The sequence below is a fragment of the Coturnix japonica genome, chromosome 2 (genome assembly GCF_054131305.1).
Source record: "Coturnix japonica strain WE chromosome 2, WE-NBRP24, whole genome shotgun sequence".
Lineage (NCBI taxonomy): Eukaryota > Metazoa > Chordata > Aves > Galliformes > Phasianidae > Coturnix > Coturnix japonica.
The window spans coordinates 30766542-30785209 of record NC_140664.1 but is presented as its reverse complement, the minus strand read 5'-3'; the positions used below and the strand labels follow the sequence as shown (position 1 = coordinate 30785209).

The 18668-nt window shown below is 41.4% G+C and overlaps 2 protein-coding genes and 1 long non-coding RNA gene across 19 annotated transcripts in view; 2 read left to right on the top strand and 1 right to left on the bottom strand.

Annotated features, from left to right (window-relative positions):
- The first annotated feature begins 37 nt into the window (after positions 1–37).
- LOC116652969 (uncharacterized) lies at positions 38–8339 on the top strand. Its single transcript, XR_014943347.1, has 3 exons — positions 38–400; positions 2533–2615; positions 4704–8339. It is a non-coding gene; the product is annotated as an uncharacterized LOC116652969 (long non-coding RNA).
- COPS5 (COP9 signalosome subunit 5) lies at positions 7934–18223 on the bottom strand. The gene is made up of 8 exons (XM_015855678.3): positions 17958–18223; positions 17613–17847; positions 15478–15606; positions 14240–14305; positions 12805–12890; positions 9152–9263; positions 8916–9064; positions 7934–8336 (listed from the first exon to the last, which is right to left on the bottom strand). The coding sequence occupies exons 1-8, from the start codon at positions 18110–18112 to the stop codon at positions 8252–8254; spliced, it is 1017 nt and encodes a 338-aa protein (XP_015711164.1). The 5' UTR covers positions 18113–18223; the 3' UTR covers positions 7934–8251.
- A 109-nt stretch (positions 18224–18332) lies between these two features.
- The window catches only part of CSPP1 (centrosome and spindle pole associated protein 1), a 42594-nt gene continuing 42258 nt past the window's right edge, over positions 18333–18668 (top strand). For 10 of the 17 annotated variants that reach the window (XR_014943338.1, XR_014943339.1, XR_014943340.1 and 7 more), the window contains exon 1: positions 18333–18551. Coding sequence is in view for 7 of the 17 variants with exons in the window: in XM_085539466.1 (XP_085395592.1) it covers positions 18536–18551 (16 nt within the window). In the remaining 10 variants the exon portion in view is untranslated. The remainder of the gene's footprint in view (positions 18552–18668) is intronic. The other 7 variants (XM_085539467.1, XM_085539462.1, XM_085539465.1 and 4 more) reach the window with 1 other exon arrangement.

The following is an 18668-nucleotide window of genomic DNA, read 5'->3' as shown; positions in this document are numbered from 1 at the left end:
CTGCCTCGGTGCGGCATAATGACGGAGCCGGTGGGGATGTGGTCCGTCGGCCTTGGTCGGGGCGAGCTGGGGCTAGAGGCTGTTGGTTTCAAACCCTCAGCGTCACTGGGGCAGAGGGCTGCACTGCCAAAGGTGCCTCCTGCTTCCTCTTAGCTCAGCCAGACCTGCAGCGCACCTCAGAACCCCCAGAAGAGACTGAAAAGGGCTCTCACAGGAAAAGCTCTGAAGCTTGTTAAAACAAAACAAACATATGAATAGCACCGCTGTGAAGGACTCAGTGCCTCGGTGGCGTTGTGCTAATGCGGTACTTCACCCCTTCTGCAGGCTTCACCCCTCATATGCCCGCCGTCTTATGGTGTGCCTGCAGTGCCAAGTCCTGGTGACAGCAAAGCTACAGCTTGTATGTTTTATCAATCATTTTGGTGCCCTTTTAAATGAATGAGTTAATTGCTGATGGGAAGGAGGCTGTGCTGCTATCCACAGTGACCTCAGCAGCAGCCTCAGGTTCAACCAGAAGTCTAAGTCCTCAATGAGGAGGAGCAGCTCCAGAACAGGTGGGGCAAAGCTCTTTTGTGCTGTGCAGGTGATGGAGCATTGGCACAGGGGCAGCTGTGAAGCCTCTTCTTTGGAAATCTCCAGAATTCACCTGGATGTGGTCTTTGACACCTTTCTTGAGCCAGTGACCTCCAGAGACCCCTTCCAACCTCAACCAGCCTGTGATTCTGGGAATTAAGCATATGAGTAGAATCATAGAATCCTTAGGGTAGGAATGGCCTAGATGGCCTCCAAAGGCCTCTGAAGGCTATCTAGTCCAACAGCCCTGCAATGAGCAGGGACATCACAGCCAGATCAGATTGCATAGGGCCTGATCCACCCTCACCTTTTAAATCTCCAGGGATGAGGCATCAACCACTGGGTAACCTGATCCAGAGCCTCACCACCCTCACTATAAAAAAACTTTTTCCTTATTTCTAACCTAAATTTACCCTCCCTAAGAAGCCATTTCTCCTTGTTCTATCACCACAGATCCTTCAGAAGAGTTTGTCCCATTCTTTCCTGTAGTCCACCTTTAGATTATTGAAAAGCTGCTATCAGGTCACCTTGCAGCATTCTCTGGGCTGAACAACCCCAGCTCTCTCAGCCTGTCCTCATAGAAGAGGTGTTCCATCCCTTGGATCAGTTTCATGTCCCTCCTCTAGATGCGCTCCAACAGGTCCACATCTCTTCTGTACAGAGGACTCCACATCTGACATTTGAGTAACATCACATCTGAGTAACACAGTATAAGTCAATAAAACATATGCCCTATATGCTTGCTGCGTTGGATCACAAAAGTGCATTGGTTGAAGTCAGTGACAAAACACAGTGCTTCCAATGAAACCAAGATGAGAATTTTTATTTCACTGACAGGAAAAATGATGTGATAAAAAGCAATTTTGTTCTGCTTCGACCTTTGTTAGAAGTGCATACAAGGTATAAAGAGTCCCCTAATTCCAACCTGGAATTTCCTATATCCTTCTGAGGATACAGATCATAAGATGTCCTTATTTCAGCAATGGAATCCAAACTGTGCATGCCCTCAAGCTGCTTGTTCTGAGAGAAGTTTCTGTCCAAAAAAAGTATTTTAATATTACAGAAGTTAATTTTGGACTTAGTCTGCTCTCCCCCATGGCTGTAGATTCTGCAGGTGTCCGGGCCTGTCTGTTGGTAATTTGATTTAAAGGCAGAAAAAATCTAGGAGAAGTTTCAGAGAGAGTATTTATTCATTAAGATTTGAAATAGGATTCTCATCTAGTGGCACAGAGCATTAAACAATCATCTGCGTACTCTCCAGTGTGGCAGTAATTTGGCTTAGTACAAATAGTCCTTGTCTTCAGATCTGCTTTTGGAAATACCTGTATAAAAGCACTGGCAGCTGTATTTCTTACAATTCCAGATTGGAACATTGAACAGACATTTATTTCCAAGGACATAAAACACCTCAAGATTCTCCTTTGCATAAACACTAGTATACATTCTGCATAGTGCTATTTCTGTGTACACGAATTACGCATTGGGGTGTCTCATAATGATTGAGACAACCTTAGAAAATATTTAACACTCCAAACTATAAAACATTACATTCAAGCTGAACTATTTCTGATAAACTTTTTTCAGGGTCAGGTTTCAAACTCTTATTCAGTAACAGGTAAACCTTCTCCCGAGCACCTTCCTCCTTTGTAGTGAGAGCTATGTGAAATGCAATCAATACAGCTGCTTCAGTATAGCTGTTTTAATGCATAAAATATCTGAAATAATTCACTTTTTCCACTGAATTTAAACATACATTTTTGCATTTTAAATTTTCAGGGGTAGCAAATATAAGGTTGACAAAAATGCAGGCTTTAATTCTGATAGACTTGTGGAGATCTGTCCTGAAATGTCTTTGTTTGAAATACGAAGCTATCATCTTCTCAGCCTGACATTTTTCAGCCCAGTTTCTTAAGGAAATGGTACTTACACGTCCTTGTTGTGTCTGCTTGTGATACACAGCCTTTGTTAACCCATGATCTGGTAGCCAGAGGGACAGCAGGAGCAGTGCAGAGTGCATTACAGGTGTGGAGAAAGACCTCCAGGTATGACCAACTACTTAGTTACGGTCAACAGGGAGTAAAACGCTACAGATAAGGCATCATTATTTTTTGCTGCTCACAAATAATAATTCAGGTAAATACATAGTTTTCTCAGTAATAAAGTTCTGGCTTCATGTCAAATTCTGAAATAGGTGTATTCTGGTATAACTCCACACGTTCATATTTCTGTTCTGGAAGTGATTCCATTGAGACACCTACCTGGAATAATTACTTAGATAAAGCCGTAACCTTGTGTACAGTGTTTCATTTTCTTGGACTCGTTCTGTTGCATGACAACTACTTGACAACACCTTGATTCTTGATTTTATTTAAGCAGGATCTCTTGCAAGCATTCTTGCAGACACCGTGCATTCAAAGCTAAGGTCATTTTTTTCCCCCTGCATTGGCCATGTTTGAGCAGCACTGGATTGGAGTTCTTTCCCTGCACTGCATTCTGCTAAGCGTCATTCCAATGAGGGTTACATGATCTTCATCACAGAGTTGTCAGTGCTTGGCTTTATTCCTTTTTCTATGTAACTTCTTTGAGATTTGATCAACACTTCTGCTGATGTTGACTGCTGTTATCAACAGAACTGTGTGAGCCTAAGCAAAACCTAAGCTCTGACAGGAAATCCCTGAAGCGACTGAATGAAATAGGTACCAGGCTTGCTGGTACAGAAGTTTCCAAAATGAGTTTTGCAATTAAAACAGGTACAACACCAGACAAAGACTCAAGAACAATATTGACAATTATTATTACACAACTTTAAGGTCTATTATTACAGCAAAGCTATTACCATCCTTGGCTTTTTTGACCTTGACCTACAAGGTTCTTGCCTGTAGGACTGAGCACAGAGATGTAAAAATATTTTCCCCACGTGACACAAGAATACATCTATGCGGGATCTACATAGAGAGAAGTGATTTCACCAAGAAGTGAAATACCCTCTGTGCACTTCCCAGCATCAAAATCTATTACAGCCTGAAAGTAAAAGTGAAGCTATTAGAAAACTAGATGCTCATTATAGATTTTATAACAAGTCTTCAGTAACAGAACAGCCATTAATTGTGCTGCTACTTATCACCAGACAGCGCTGTAGATGACAACAGCTTTCCATACAGTGCTGTGAAGCCTGATACCTGAAGCAGAATATAAAAGTTCTATGCTGCTAGTACTCAGCAGTCAGAAGGTGTGCTGGTCTCAGTGTTATTTTGTCGAACACTGTGTAGAAAGTGAATATGAGTGTTCATGCAGTCATTCTATGTTCTTAAATAGATTTAAGTTTTATTTACCCTTTGCTCATCCACGGCTTTTACACAAGTATTAGTTTTATTGCTTCAAAATTTTACCTAGTTGTCTTAAGATTTTTAAAGGAGAGCTAAACATTCCACGGAAATAATGAGTTTAATGAGAAGCTAATTTTGAATTTACAACACCATACACAATACCTAAACATTACTGAAGTTGGAAGAGTATCTGTGATTTTTGTACCTCCACACTTCTCCAGTTATATCTCCAGTTTTGTGGAACTCGGACTGCAAATGTCTTCCTTAGGGACAGATTAAAAGCACAAGCATAATTCTAACCTCAAGCGATAGGGTAAGTGAATGTAACTTGTCTTCATCTGGAGAGAAGAGTGCAGATGGTTGTAATTACTAAAGATTGCTTGCCATTAGATGCAAGCACATAAATTAATTTCCGTTTTTAATAAAGTAATGCCACTGCAGTTATACACAAGCCCTAAGGTAACTGCGTCTAAAACAAACAGCAACATTCACACAGGAAATGATGGACAAATGACATAGGAGCTGACTGCATGTTTCAGTTGGAAATTAAGAGTTCCAAAAACAATATATTCATAATCCCCTCAAAGGGCTAAAGCACTTCCTATCTGAGATAACGTAAGAGATAAACTACACAAAAGAACAGACAATTGTTGCTAACTATTACTGAGAATTGCTAGTTGAGGTAATTAATGACTGACAAATTTGAAGATGTAGCGATGACCTTTGGTTTATAAAACAATAATGCTCAGATATCCTTTTTAATTTGTATTTTTCAAAGGCTAATTATCAATCTCACTATTTCAGAGAGAAAAAAATGACACTTGCTCTGGAAAAAATGCTTCGCTGAAGTTTAGGCACTCCCGGTTTGTGAACAACCAGGAAGAAAACCCAATTCTCCTGAGATGGAGTCCTGTGACCTATCCAGTGGACCGTGCTACTTCCAGAACACTGTCGTTTTCAGAAAGCCCTCTATGAAGCAATTTTTCATAATTAAAAACAAACCAAACGTCACAGCAAATATTTCCTATGTCAGACATTTCATCTAAAGGTCAGAATTAACGTTCCCAAGTTACATATTTCCTCACAGATATTATTCCTACAGCTCATTAAAAAAATATACCCTGAGGAACAATTTACTTCATTCGTTCCTTAAAGGTTTAGGATAATTGTTTTTTAACTCTAGAAAAATTCTTCAACTAATGTTACTTGTAGTTCATTTCACGTCAGGATTCTAGCGTTAAGCCTCCGCGAATCCAACCTGGTCCAGTCAGGGCCCATTTAACTACACATTCACACCAATATGGTGAATAGCTAAATGGCGTTTTATTATGTGTGTTAGCGGTTTAAATAAGCCACTATCTACTTCATCTACACCCCTTCTACATATGCATAACCCCTTCTACATATGCATAACTGAGCAGGGGAGGGCCTATCGCGTTACATCCCGAGTGTTCGTGCACGCCTAATACAACAAACTAACTGGAGGTTCTCTGACGTCTGTTCTTCAAGTCTTGACACCACCTGAAAAAAATCCTACATGCAAGCAATTAATCTTATATATTATCACCATGTATTTCAGTCATTTTTACCTCTTTAAGCACCTGCGCCCTGAAAGCAATGAGAACTCAAACTCTAATGCTGGTATGAAAATTTTGGCTGGTTTTGGATTTGGTCTGGTATTTGCTTTTATCATTTTATCTTAAACTAATTTATGGCATGATATTAAAAAAATCTCATATCTAAGGCTTTCAAATACTGTATATTAACATACTATATTAGAAGCATAATGAGAGTCCAATTCTGACTTGGAATATCTGGGGCAGAGCAGTAAGAGAAATTAAATAATATGCTTAGCAAAAAGAAGGTGACAAACCAGGGTTATTTTGAAACTTTGATGCCCCCCCAAAAAACACTGTCCTCACCCTATCACAAACATTTACCAAAGGGGAGAAAACAAACAGGTTAATTAATGCCTAATTATAATTAGTACATTTAGGACAAAGGCAATATAAAAATGGAAAGTCCAAAAACCAAACACCAAACATAGTCTAAGTTTTACCAAGACATGAGTGATAGAGGTGCGGGACTAGGCCTTGTCTATTGAATAGGAAGTTTAATTAGGAGGAAGTTTTTCACACAGAGGGTGGTGATGCACTGGAACAGGTTGCTCAAGGAGGTTGTGGATGCCCCATCCCTGGAGGCATTCAAGGCCAGGCTGGATGTGGCTCTGGGCAGCCTGGTCTGGTGGCTGGTGACCCTGCACATAGCAGGGGGGTTGAAATCAGATGATCATTGAGGTCCTTTTCAACCCAGGACATTCTATGATTCTATTTGAAACGGTGTTTGAAAACTGCTGCTGAAGGCCAAGAAAATGAGTGTCCCTTGTAAAAACAGAAGAGACACTGGAGGGAGTTTCCCAGAACACACTACAGGCTGGTACTGAACAGAGGTGTACCCAGTGCGCAATGCTTCTTGCAGTATTGATATCAAATGCTTTATGAATCAAGGAATAGCTCTTCCAGCCTGATGTGAATGTGAGGCAAACGACTACTTAATAACTCACATGTTGCTCAAAACCAAAAGAAGATAAAGGTTAGCCGTTTCATTTGCTTTTGTATTATGCTTGCCCTTGCCATTTTCAGCAAAATGAACAGCTTTCAATAATGAAGTACCACATCATCTTTCTCCCACCTCCCACCACCACTATGTAGGAAGAAACAAAATTGTCCCCATCTAATCTTGACTAGCTCCAATTTTAAGTATTTTTCCTGAACTGCTGGTTGCTGCTGCTTTAAAACTCTTGATGAATTCCTGCTTCAGGATATCTGTGTTTCCTTGCTGAATGATGTTTCCATTGTGTAACTTGCATCTTAGCTTCAAACACACTGGAATCCGTTTGAATGAAAAGCCCCAAATGAGTAATAGCTATTACAATTTCCAGACCAAAACAAAAACAAATCCCACATCAAGGCATAGTTAAGGTTGAAAAGGAATATTAGTTACTTAAGGTATAAAGCATAATGGCATATTGTATAAAGCATGTTATAAATTATCCCAAAAGTAAACATTCCAAAAAAAAAAAACCCAAAACCCAGGAAACTCAGGATTAAGGATAAAAACATAAAAGAAATCCAAACATCTTGAATTATTGAAATGCAGTATGAAAGCCTCCAAAACAAACTTGCATCAGCCATGCAGCGGCACCAAGTTAGAAGGCAACAATGATGATTAATGTATTTCAGTATCTATGGCCCTAAATGAGGCTAACTCATATTTCACAGATATTGGTTTTTTTTCATTAGGTTCCTTTGCAGGCAACAAGTGACCACGACAAGCAATAGGAAAAGTAACACTGTATGAGTCTCATGTTAGTTTCACAGTTTCACTGTTTATAGTTTGACTGCCTAGAAATGTAAAAGGTTCATCTTAACTGTAAAGCTAGGACTAGAATGTTGCTATCAGAGTGTGAAGAAACCTATTCTGGCTGGATCAATAAAACTAAACCAGTAACAGTGCCATTACATTTAATAACTTGTTCAAAGATAAACAAATGCCATTAAAATGTTAAACATAGAAACAAAAATCATAGAATCATAGAATTACCCGGGTTGTAAAAGACCTTGAAGACCATCAAGTCCAACCGCAGCCTAACAAGTACCCTAACTCTAACAACCCTACACTAAATCATATCCCTGAGCACCACATCCAAACGGCTCTTAAACACATCCAGGGATGGTGATTCAACCACCTCCCTGGGGAGCCTATTCCAGTACCTAACTACCCTTTCTGTAAAGAAGTTCTTCCTAACATCCAACCTAAACTTGCCCTGGTGCAACTTGAGGCCATTTCCCCTCATCCTGTCACTCGTCACTAGCGAGAAGAGACCTTCCCCACTCTCACTGTAAATATGAGATCCCAACTTCTTATACTGCATAGGTCACCTATCCAGTCTAAGTGGACAGAAAGCTTCTTTGGAACAGTAAGAAAAACAGGTAATAAATGTTTGCCAAAAAATTCAACCCCCAAAACACTTGTTCATTTTTCAAACTGTTTTATTACAATTAGTTACTAGAGATAAATAATTCAGACCAAAATCCAGTAAGTCACATTTATTTTCCTTTTGGAGCAAGTCTCAAAACTGGTTGTGTCTTATGGTAAAGAACAAAAAGTTACATTACATTTCAGAACGTTTTGTTCTTTAAAGCCGGTCGGACAGGTGGGGAATATTAAAGTACTACAATTTAAATGAATAATTTTCCACTTCAGATCCCTTTCCCAAATTGAACAAGTCCAAGTGAAAGAAACCATAACTTTTTTCTGCTTTGGAGATTCATATCAGCTAGCGATGCATTTCAAGCTATATTAATTTGATTAAAAAGTTTATCCTTAATAACCTGAGACATCAATCCATGTATAGCTTCTATGGTGGTCTTGCAGCTGAAAAACAAGCATAAATTCAATGTTGGCTAAAGACCGAACTAAACTGTCATTTTATTTTAAGATATTCAGCTGTTTTGGAAGTTCAGGGTGCCCATAACCCCATGAATCTTCACAACCGTCCAGAAAAGAAAAGTCACACACTGCAATTCAGCCATTGTTGCCAATAGCTCTGAATGCAAACTGATGGGATCTAGACACAGAAAGACCAATTCCAGGGAACTTGGTTAGCAATGTAGGGCATCTTATGTTAATGACAGAAAGTGAGCTCTGCAGTCTTCTGAACAACAACAAAATCCCCAGCAGTCCAGGAGAAGAGAGCTACTGCCTTTTATCAAAGCTCAAAGGTTCTCACCCTTCCCACCCTATCCCAACCTCAATAGTTCTTAATTTTTAAATGAAAGTTTTACACAAGTGTTTCTCAAACTTTCAAAAAGAACTGGTCATATCTGGAGCCTCTCATTCCTATCCATAGCCTTGCAGGATATGATTTTATTGGTTAGTTACTACTAAGGACTTGATAATTAAAGTTTAAAACTAACACTTTTCAGGGAGGAATGCATGTATGCATTGTCTTACCTGTCTCTTGTTGCTTTAGCAAGTTTGTCCTCTGATTTCTTATCGTGAGTCTCTAAACCCAGCATAAAACTGCCCCGTCCAAGCTGAGCTTCCGACTGTTCTAATTTTTCAGACAAATCGAAGACTTGGCCAGTGGTGTAGTCAGCATTCTTAGGAGAAAGAAAGCAATTACCCTTCTGAGTTCTAAGCTATGAATTCAAACATTTATACATATTTATGCATATTATGGTACTTACAGTAAGCAAACTAGAAGAGCTGAGAGTGTTCACCCAGTACTTGTTCCACAGAAGCTCAAGCAATTTACGATCCAAAGATGATTTGAAGTAAGAGACTTCTAATGCATAATACCTTTAAAAACAAATATGCACACAACAAAATTCCATATAAATATATCTTGTTTGGCTCTAACACCCAAATAACATCCATCTGAAAAAGTCTTTATTAGTGGCAAATATCTTCAGAAATTCAAGGTATTAAACAATAAAAGTTACTTTCACTTCTAACTCTAACTCTACAAGATGTTTTGCAAGTATTTCATATAAAGCTTTAATAAAAGTTTACACAATCCCTATACATACTGCTGTTTTATTTAAGAGACTGCAAGTGTTTCTGTTAATATTGTAAAAGCTTATTGCACAACACAATGATGCACTGCACAGTAAGGAGGATCCAGGGAACGACAGGTCTGATCTCCATGCTGGGAAAGGTTATGGAGCAGATCATCTTGAGGGAGATCATACAGCATGAGCAGGACAAATGGGGGATCAGGCCTAGCCAGCATGGGTTCATCAACTGCAGGTCCTGCTTGACCAACCTGATCTCCTGTGAGTGATCTGCCTGTTGGATGAGGGAAAGGCTGCTAGCTAGACTTCAGCTAAGCCTTCTACACTGTTTCCCATAGTATTCTCCTGTGGTGGCAGGCCATGGCTTAGGTACACTGTGCTGGGTAAAGAACTGGCTGGAAGGCCAGGTCCAGAGAGTGATGGTGAATGGAGCTAAATCCAGCTGGTGACTGGTCACAAATGGTGTTGCTGGGGGTCAGTACTAGAGCCAGTCCTGTTCAATATCTTTACCAATGACCTGGATGAGGGCATTGAGTGCACCCTCAACAAGCCTGCAGATAACACAAGTCGGCAGGAAATGTCGATCTGCCTGGGGGTAGGAAGGTCCTACAGACAGATCTGGACAGGCTGGATAACTGAGCTGAAGCCAGCGGGATGAGGTTCAACAAGACCAAGTGCTGGGTCCTGCTCTTTGGCCACAACAACCCCAGGCAGTGCTACAGCCTTGGGGCAGAGTGACTGGAAAACTCCGTAGAGGAAATGGACCTGAGGGTATCAGACAATGCATAGCTGAACATGAGTCAGGAGTGTGCCCAGGTGGCCGAGGCCAATGGCATTCTGGCTAGTACAGAAATAGCATTTCTAGCAGGAGAAAGGAAGCTCATCCCTCTGTACTCAGCACTACAAGAAAGATACTGAGGCCCTGGAGTGTGCTCAGAGAAAGGTAACAAAGCTGGTGAGGTGTTTGCAGCACAAGCCTTATGAGGAGTGGTAGGAGGAACTGTGATTGTTTAGTCTGGAGTAAGAGGTGGCTCAGGGGAGACCTTACTGCTCCCTACAACTACCTGAAGGGAAGCTGTGGTGAGGTGGAGGTCGGCCTCTTCTCCCATCTAACTAGTGACAGGACTAGAGGGAATGGCCTCAAGTTGTGTCAGGGGAGATTCAGGCTGGACGTTAGGAAATACTTCCTCTCCAAGAGAGTGGTCAGGCACTGGAATGGGCTGACCAGGGAGGTTGTGGATCCACTGACTGTGGAGGTGTTCAAGAAGTGTTAAGGTGTTGTACTGAGGGACATGGTTTAGTGCAACTATCAGTGATAGGATGGTTGGACTAGATGATCTTGGAAGTCTTTTCCAACCTTGGTGATTCTATGGCTCTTCAATACTGTAATTTTTTAATAACAGATCACTAATTTTGTGATCTAATTCAATTAGGAACATTTGATAGCAGTAAATGTTACTAACGGACAAATAATTTTGTTATACCATACTTGTTTTTAAAGTGAAACTTTGCTGGTACTACGCAATTCATAAGATCTGACTAAGTAGACAGAAAGCTGAGCTCTGTGTAGATGAATTACAGCAACATTCAAGCTATGCTAGATTTTATTTTGATCACTAAACTCTTCAACAGGCTTTCAATAAACATATCATTGCTTAATTTCTATGCAAAGTTACTGTTACTATGAAACAACTAGTAGTGACTAGACTATCAAATAGAGAGGACCATCATTCAAATTGGCTACATTTTAAATCTGTAGTGCAACTACCCATACTACTGAGAGGAAGCCATCATTCTAATCATTTGCAATCAGTAGTTCAGTAATGTGCCAAAATTCCAGTTTAAATTCCATCTTTTTCCCTAACTGCTGTTTTTTCCCTAGGGAAGACTGGAAAATATTTTCTTTGGATGGCAAGAAATAGCTTGTATGATAAGCCAGCTTCCTGAGATGAAGGTTATGATGGAAAATATTAAGCACTGCCAACTTAAAGAAGAAAAAAAAGCAACAAAAAACCAACAGTAAATCCCACAGCAAAACCCCCAAATAAGCAAATGAACTCTCCCAAACTGACCACTTCAAATAAAGATAAAACACACCTTCCACTCATACGTTAATATAAACCAACGTTTATGGGCAGTGTCCATACAAGCACTATTCTGAAGCGACAGATTCATTACTAAAAAGATTTCTGTGTAGCTACTGCTCTGGAATTAGTTCTCAGTTTGGATAGGAAAATCAATTCTCAATTGTAATAATTTCTTCATCTCTTGAGAGTCTGACTCCGCATGCAGCTATAAATGCACTACAAATAGATATCCATGCACCAAAACCATGGAAAAAAAAAGGCAACGGCCTACATCATATCCATGAACCTACATGGTGTCAGTGAGATCTCAGAAGTTTTCTGTACACAGTTCCTTAAACTGCAGGGCTTGTCAAACACTTGAAGGTGGAATCAAAACCAGCATGGAAGGAGCAATCCCATCTTTTTCTTGCTGATCCCTGGAGGCATTCAAGGCCAGGCTGGATGGGGCCTCGAGCAGCCTGATCTACTGGGTGGCAACTCTGCCTGTGGGTGTTGGAACTGGATGGTCTTTAACATCCCTTCCAATCCAAGCTACTCTATGATTCTTCCAAAATACTGCATCTCCATCATCTGCCTCTACCTTCTACTCCACCTTAGCTTAACCAGCAAGAACATATGTACTGCTGCAAATTGGATCAGATCAGGGGACTGACCTGGCAAAACAAATGCCTTTCCATGTAAGTACATGTATGTATGAAGCGAGGAACAAGTGACAGGGTGCTAGGAGAATGGTTAAAATTAAACTGCCTTTAAAATACATGGAAATGTATTCTCTCCATCAGGAGAGAAAAAGCAGTAATTCTTCCTGTTGCTGATATTATCGTTTGAAGCAGCTCCACTTCACCAAGGAAAGAAACAATATGATTGAAAACCTGCAGCCACATTAACGGTGACACAGTATAAAGGTATGCACCACAGTTACTGTTACTGAGAAGAGCAGCCCTGCTGCTAAATCTGCATCTGACTTTGTACTCCTTGCCCAAAGAAAGCACTATTCCTTATAAGTTAAACAACTGCTAGCTCTTTCAACCAGGTTAAAAGAAACCTCATCTTTAAAACTGTTCCCCTGTAGAAGATCTTCTGAAAAAGGACATGCTTTTCCACAAAATCAACAGTACTAACGCAACAAATAATGCCATGATTTGAAACACACCAAGAAATGCAGTTTTGGGTGAATCATTAGACTAAATACAAAAACTGAGAACTCATGCTGCAGTCAGTAATTTTTATGTTACTTACTGTTTACAATGAACACCAAAGTCTTCTATTTTATTAAGTGGAATAGTTTGGTATTCAGAAGGACCTTCATCCGGAGGTTTGTACCCCTACAATTAGACAAAGAAAGGGCAAAGATGACACAGTGCATCTGGGACTGTTAAGGAATGAATAAGCTATTGAAAAGCATTTCACAAAAATTGTGATTTATGCAAAGAAAGACACTTCTGTAAGGAAGATGACATTTCCCCCACTAGCCTGAAATTTGGAATTTTCTTGCATCTCAGGTTTACATTTCGCTTTAGCATAAGTCTTTATGTTTGCAGGTCTGTCAAAAAGTGTTGGAAGCGAACAGGGTGGCAAGTTAAGATTGGATCTTTTAATATATCAAAGTAGTAAAGAGCTTCTAATGCAAGATTTCTTTTCCTATCCTGAGAAGTGATTTTGGTCCTTTTTGGAGGGAAGACGGAACGTAAGAGAAGTGGGCATGCTTGCTCTGCATATGCCCTAGAGATACATAAAACTTAAGCTACTTATTTGTCTAAGGTGCTGCCCCTCACAGCTACTGACTAGGCAAGATCTGCTTGCAAAATGATCCAAGCACTCCCTTCAAATACCCATCCAACTTGCATTTTCTACACAGGATTTGGTTTCCAGGTGCAGGATTCTTCTCCCTTCTCAAAATATGGCATTTATGAAATGCTTTTGCCAACACAGGTGAATATTCTTCTGAAACACAAATTGTTCAAGGTTGAGCTTGTGCATATTTTTCAGCTCTAAAATAATATTGAATGTAAACTGGAATGTCCCATAAACATTCTTGCTGATTACAGTTTTACTGAATGACAGATGAATGTTCTTGATAAGTCAACGATAACTGGGAATCAAACTTCCAATTATACTTAAACTGTATTAGATGGAAATAAAAGAGCACAACTGTATGTGTCAGAAGTATAACCATAAGACTGCATGTGGAGATCCAGATCTTCAATATTGTGGTGAATCCTTAGTTGTTAGCCTAACCCTTCCATGTTAATTCACCTCTTTTTATGGTTGTTGGGTTGGTTTTTTTTTTAATATTCATAGTGTTTACCTGAAAGAGGTAATTACAGAGTGTTTCAAATGCTCCAATGAAAAGCAGGTTACAACATATGAGAGAAAATCTTACTAGTATGTTAGGTCTAAAAAAATGTTAGAAAAAAATTAAGATAAATACATTAATGAATGACAGGAAAGCTCCCTCATCTAGAGAGTCTATTTAAGACTGACAAAAATCTATTAAAAACATACTAGAAGTCAACTTCTCTAAATGTAATCAATATTCACACAATAACAAGTACGGCATCAAGTCATTATGAATGCACAGTGATACAGCGAAGCAGATGCACTAATGTTTAACACCGATCAATTACTCAAAGAGAGGTTATTGATTACACTACACATAATTTTAAGCTTTTACCTTAGGATATGTCCTAAATGCACCGAGATTTACTTTTCCTGCAGATATTGTTCTGGTTGGATCAATCTGTAAAAAATACAGGTATTGCTTCTTATGTAACATTGAATGAACTATTACAATTAATAGTGATCATAGTTCAGGAACTAATTAGTGCTAAACTATTAGTTTAGTCATAAACAGTATTTTTTCAGTTGACATCCATTGGCATGTGACTCTATCAATTAAAGATCAATAGCTTTCTAGGCACCATTTTGCAAATCCATTTAATCCCTTTCCCAAATACTTAAAAAGAAATTGCACTTAGAGCAAGCAACGAGCCAGAATAAAAATCCACATTTTAATCTTTCAACACAGCACAGTCCTACTAAAGCTAAGAAAGATATTGTGACCTGATGTACTTTGGTGGAATAGAGAGAAGAATTGCAGAGGAATCTCCTTGAGAATAAACTTACTGATGTTCTGCCTCATTTTAAAAGAAAGAAAAGAGAAAGGAATAAATGAAAACAGAAAGAAGTCCTAAAGGGAATGTTCTGAATCCGTTTAATTGTCATAACATGGGGAAACTCATATAGTAGAAATACTTCTAGGGTGATTTGTCCTTGTCTAATGGAATGCTAACACTACCCATATTCCTTCTTTCTGACTAATTTCAGTCTTTTATCATTTATTTCCTTCAGCAGCAGTAGTTGCACAAGCTGTACTTAAAGTAAGGTTTCTTTTGATTTAAATTTGATCTGCAGCCTGAAATGGCCCAAACAATTTCTTCAGATCTTTTCTTCAAAGACTTTCTAGAATCTTCTACCTTAGACCATGTCACTCATTTCAATTAAACGGCACTTCAGGTTCAAAGCAACAGAATTGTGTGAACATAATCTACTCATTCCTTCAGAACAAGCAATAAAAAGAACAAAACCAGATTTCTGCTACACTGCAAGAGGCTGAATATGGATTGTTAATGCATTTTTTGCACAAGTACCAACTTCAAACTAAGAGCAGCATATAGATTTGTACAGCACAGCATCCTCTGGAGCAATGAAGCAAAAATGGTCTCAATGAACAAGACTACCAGTTTGACCAGCACATGACTAGAAATGCAAAAGGAGCGATAATAATTTAAGATTTAGATCTAGCACTTCCATCCTGCAAAATACAGGTTACTAGGCCATAACATGGACAAAAATCTAGAAGTTATTTCCCTCTCAACACAATTTGCTACGCAGCCATCACACAGTACTTACCACCACTGCTACAAAGGGTTCTTGAAATTGCTGATTAAGCATCTGAGTACTGACATCGATCCCAGAGAGCCAGCAGCCGTAGCCAGGGTGACTGTGGTACCAGCCAATTGCATTTTCTAAACGACCAACCTAACAGCAGTGAAGGAAAACAAATCCAGTGACGATCCTCATTCGTAAAGCATGGGCTGCCCTCTACTGAGCCTTGCAGCACACTACAACGCAGCAAGAGGATAAAAAGAATATACACAGCCTGTATGTTAACTTGAAATATTCAACATGCACTTTATTTTGCTTAACTATAAGTTCCCAAATAATACTCTGGGATATCTCAGCAAGTACCCCAAAAAAACAAACAAAAACAATCAAAATTGATTGTTAATCACGGTGAATAAACAGCCACCGCACCTAGTTTATTGTAACGGGCCAAGAACTGTGTACTGGCTGATCAATATTGAGTGAAAGGATTTATGTACAGCCTACAAGGCAGTGTGTTCAATGCATTCAGCTGCTTGGTTTTGCCAAATACTGAGCATACCAGGAAGCTTAAATCTGGAAACTATTAAGAGGGACAGAACACACGATCTACCCAACTGAACATTTGAGTCGTTGAAACAAATAACATTTTTCTTTTAACTATTTTATTATCAGATCCTGCCTATGGAGGAGCAAGTAATTGCAACATTAGCTTCTGTAGAGCACTTATGCAGAGGGTTATTATCAACATGTAATCTAACATTAAAAAGAGTTACTCCAGGACAAAGTGCTTTCCAACCTCAGATGTGAAGCAGCCAGGACGCACTGTCAGAGCTCCAGTAAAGCTGAGTTATTGTTTTTGCTTTATTTTCGTATCATGAATTCTCCCATATAAACCTGGGCTGTTCTAAAAGTCAAATGAACTAACCGTACATGTAAATACCGATGCCATGCTCTATACTTAAGACAATTTTTCTACCTAAGAACTGGGTAGTACAAACGTATCTTCAGATAAAAACACCCTTTCATTTTCTATACTTTTCAGTAAGAATACAATAAATCATTACTTTAATAATATCTTAATGTACTACGTTAAATAGATTACTTAGAAATTTTCTCATAAAGAAGTGTGATAAGTTAACAAAAAACAACTTAAAAAAACCCACCACAGGCCTTAGAACATCCTTACTTTTGGGCTGTATTTACTCTCTTCTGAAGTCATGATCCAACTGAATTTAGTTAAATGTCCTTAAGCCCACAGAAAGCCGTGACACCTCTCCAAAATAACCCAAATAGTTGTACCTTTATCTACACTATGTAAGGACCCTCTAATTTCAGCTGAGTTAAAATACTTTAAGGATTAATGACAAATCAAAGGGTAAACTAGGCCTCAAACTATTTGAGCTTGGACGGTTTGAGGGATTCCAGTGTTTATTTTCAGCGTAAGAGTGCCATGTATTGGCAGCAGCAGGCCAGCAAGTGCTCATATGCCATGTCAGCTTCTGCATCAGCCACAGAGCAGATTAATATTTCACAGAATCACATAGTTGTATGGATTGGAAGGGACTTCTGGGGATAACCATCTAGCCCAACCCCTCTGCTAAAAGCAGATTGCCTATAGTGGGTCAGAGGAAAACATCAGGCAGGTTCTGAATATCTTCAGAGGAGATTCCACAACCCCTCTGGGCAGCTTGTTCCAGGGCACCATCACTCTGATGATAAAGTTCTTCCTTCTGGTTGTATGGAACTTCCTGTGTTGCAGATTTGTTTTGTTGCTTCTTATTCTGTTGCTGCATACCACTGAAAGGAGTCTGGCTGTGTCCACTTGACTCCTACACTTTAGATATTTATAAACAGTAATGAGATCCCTCAGTCTTCTCCAGGCTGAACAGTCCCAGCTCTCTCAGCCTTTCCTCATGCAGGAGATGCTCCAGAACCCTCATATCTTAGTGGTGCTCTGCAGGACTCTCTCCAGAAGCTCCCTGTCTTTCTTGAACGGAGGAGCCCAGAACTGGACAGAATACTTCAGCTGTGGCATTACTGGGGCAGAGAGGGAGGACCACCCTCCCTCCGCAATTGAGAATTTTACTGCACTTTCAGACTTAAGACTTCCAAAAGCAAGAAGTTAAGAGCAACGCCATATCCCCCCCACCGCTGTATACCTGCTTGGCGTTCTCGATGTAGGCGGCCATGTACTCGTAGGCGGCCGCCTGCGCGTTGACGCGGGTCTCGGTGCCCTCCACCGGCAGAGCGAAGCTGTCCATGATGATCATGGTCTCCCCGTCCACCTTGCCCAGCATCAGCCCCATCACCTCCAGGTTGCCCCCCGAGCGGGCGTGCATCACCATCTTCAGCAGGGCCAGCGCCGAGATCTTGCAGTACTTGAAGTAATGGTGGCTGCGGCGGGACAGAGGCCGATTTAGCGCTCAGGGCCTCTCCTCCTCGCCTCGCCTCAACCCCCGGCCCCGCCGCCCGCTCTCCCGCCCGCCCCACGGCCCCGCTCTCACTCCTTAGTCCAGGGTTTGGCCGCCAGGATCTCCTGCTGCTGCTTGCGGTCGTACTTGTAGATCTCGTCGATGCTCTGCGCCTCCTGCATGTTGTTGGCCAGCTCCCACGTCTTCTGCGCCATCCCGCTCCCGGACGAGCCGCTCGCCGCCGCCATCGCGCCCCGCGCCCGCTAAGCTCCGCTCAACCCCTCCCGCAGCCGCAGCGGCCCGAGCCAGGCCGCGACTCGCCGGGCGGAACGGGGAGCTGCTGCGGTCCGCGCAGGCCCGGGGAAGGCGGGAGGTGGAGGCCAAGCGGCCGGGACGGGTCCTCCACGGCGACAGGCGGCGCTAGCGGGAATGAGCTCCGGGGCGGCAGAAAGCCGCCCGCCGGCTTCCGGGGAGGTGGCGACCGGCGCGGGAGGCGGACGGGGCTGTGTGTGCCGGTGAGCGGCGGTGCGGGCGGGTCAGCGCTCGGTGCTGCCTCGCTCCGTTTTGCCCCATTCCCGGCTCCGCAGAGCGGAGGTCGAGCGTCCGCCCCGGGCTGCGAGCGGAGCGGGCGGCCTCGATGTCTTCCGCGGGGCTGAGCGGCGGGGAACGGGATGGGCCCGGCAGGCGGTGCGGGGAGTGGGGAACCGGGGAACGGGGCCTGGCCTGGCCTGGCCTCTGTGTGCCCTGTGTGCCCGGTGGGGGCGGTGGGGCGTTGTGCGGGAGCCGCTTGTTGCACGGCCGTTG

Bases quoted from the DNA above. Each gene is read 5' to 3' on its own strand.
- COPS5 (XM_015855678.3), bottom strand. From the start codon at position 18,112: ATGGCGGCGGCGAGCGGCTCGTCCGGGAGCGGGATGGCGCAGAAGACG. The intron at 17,848-17,957 runs GTGAGAGCGGGG...GTCCCGCCGCAG, and splicing joins GCCAAACCCTGGACTAAGGA to CCACCATTACTTCAAGTACT. The intron at 9,065-9,151 runs GTAAGTACCATA...CTTTCTCCTAAG, and splicing joins GCTCTTCTAGTTTGCTTACT to AATGCTGACTACACCACTGG.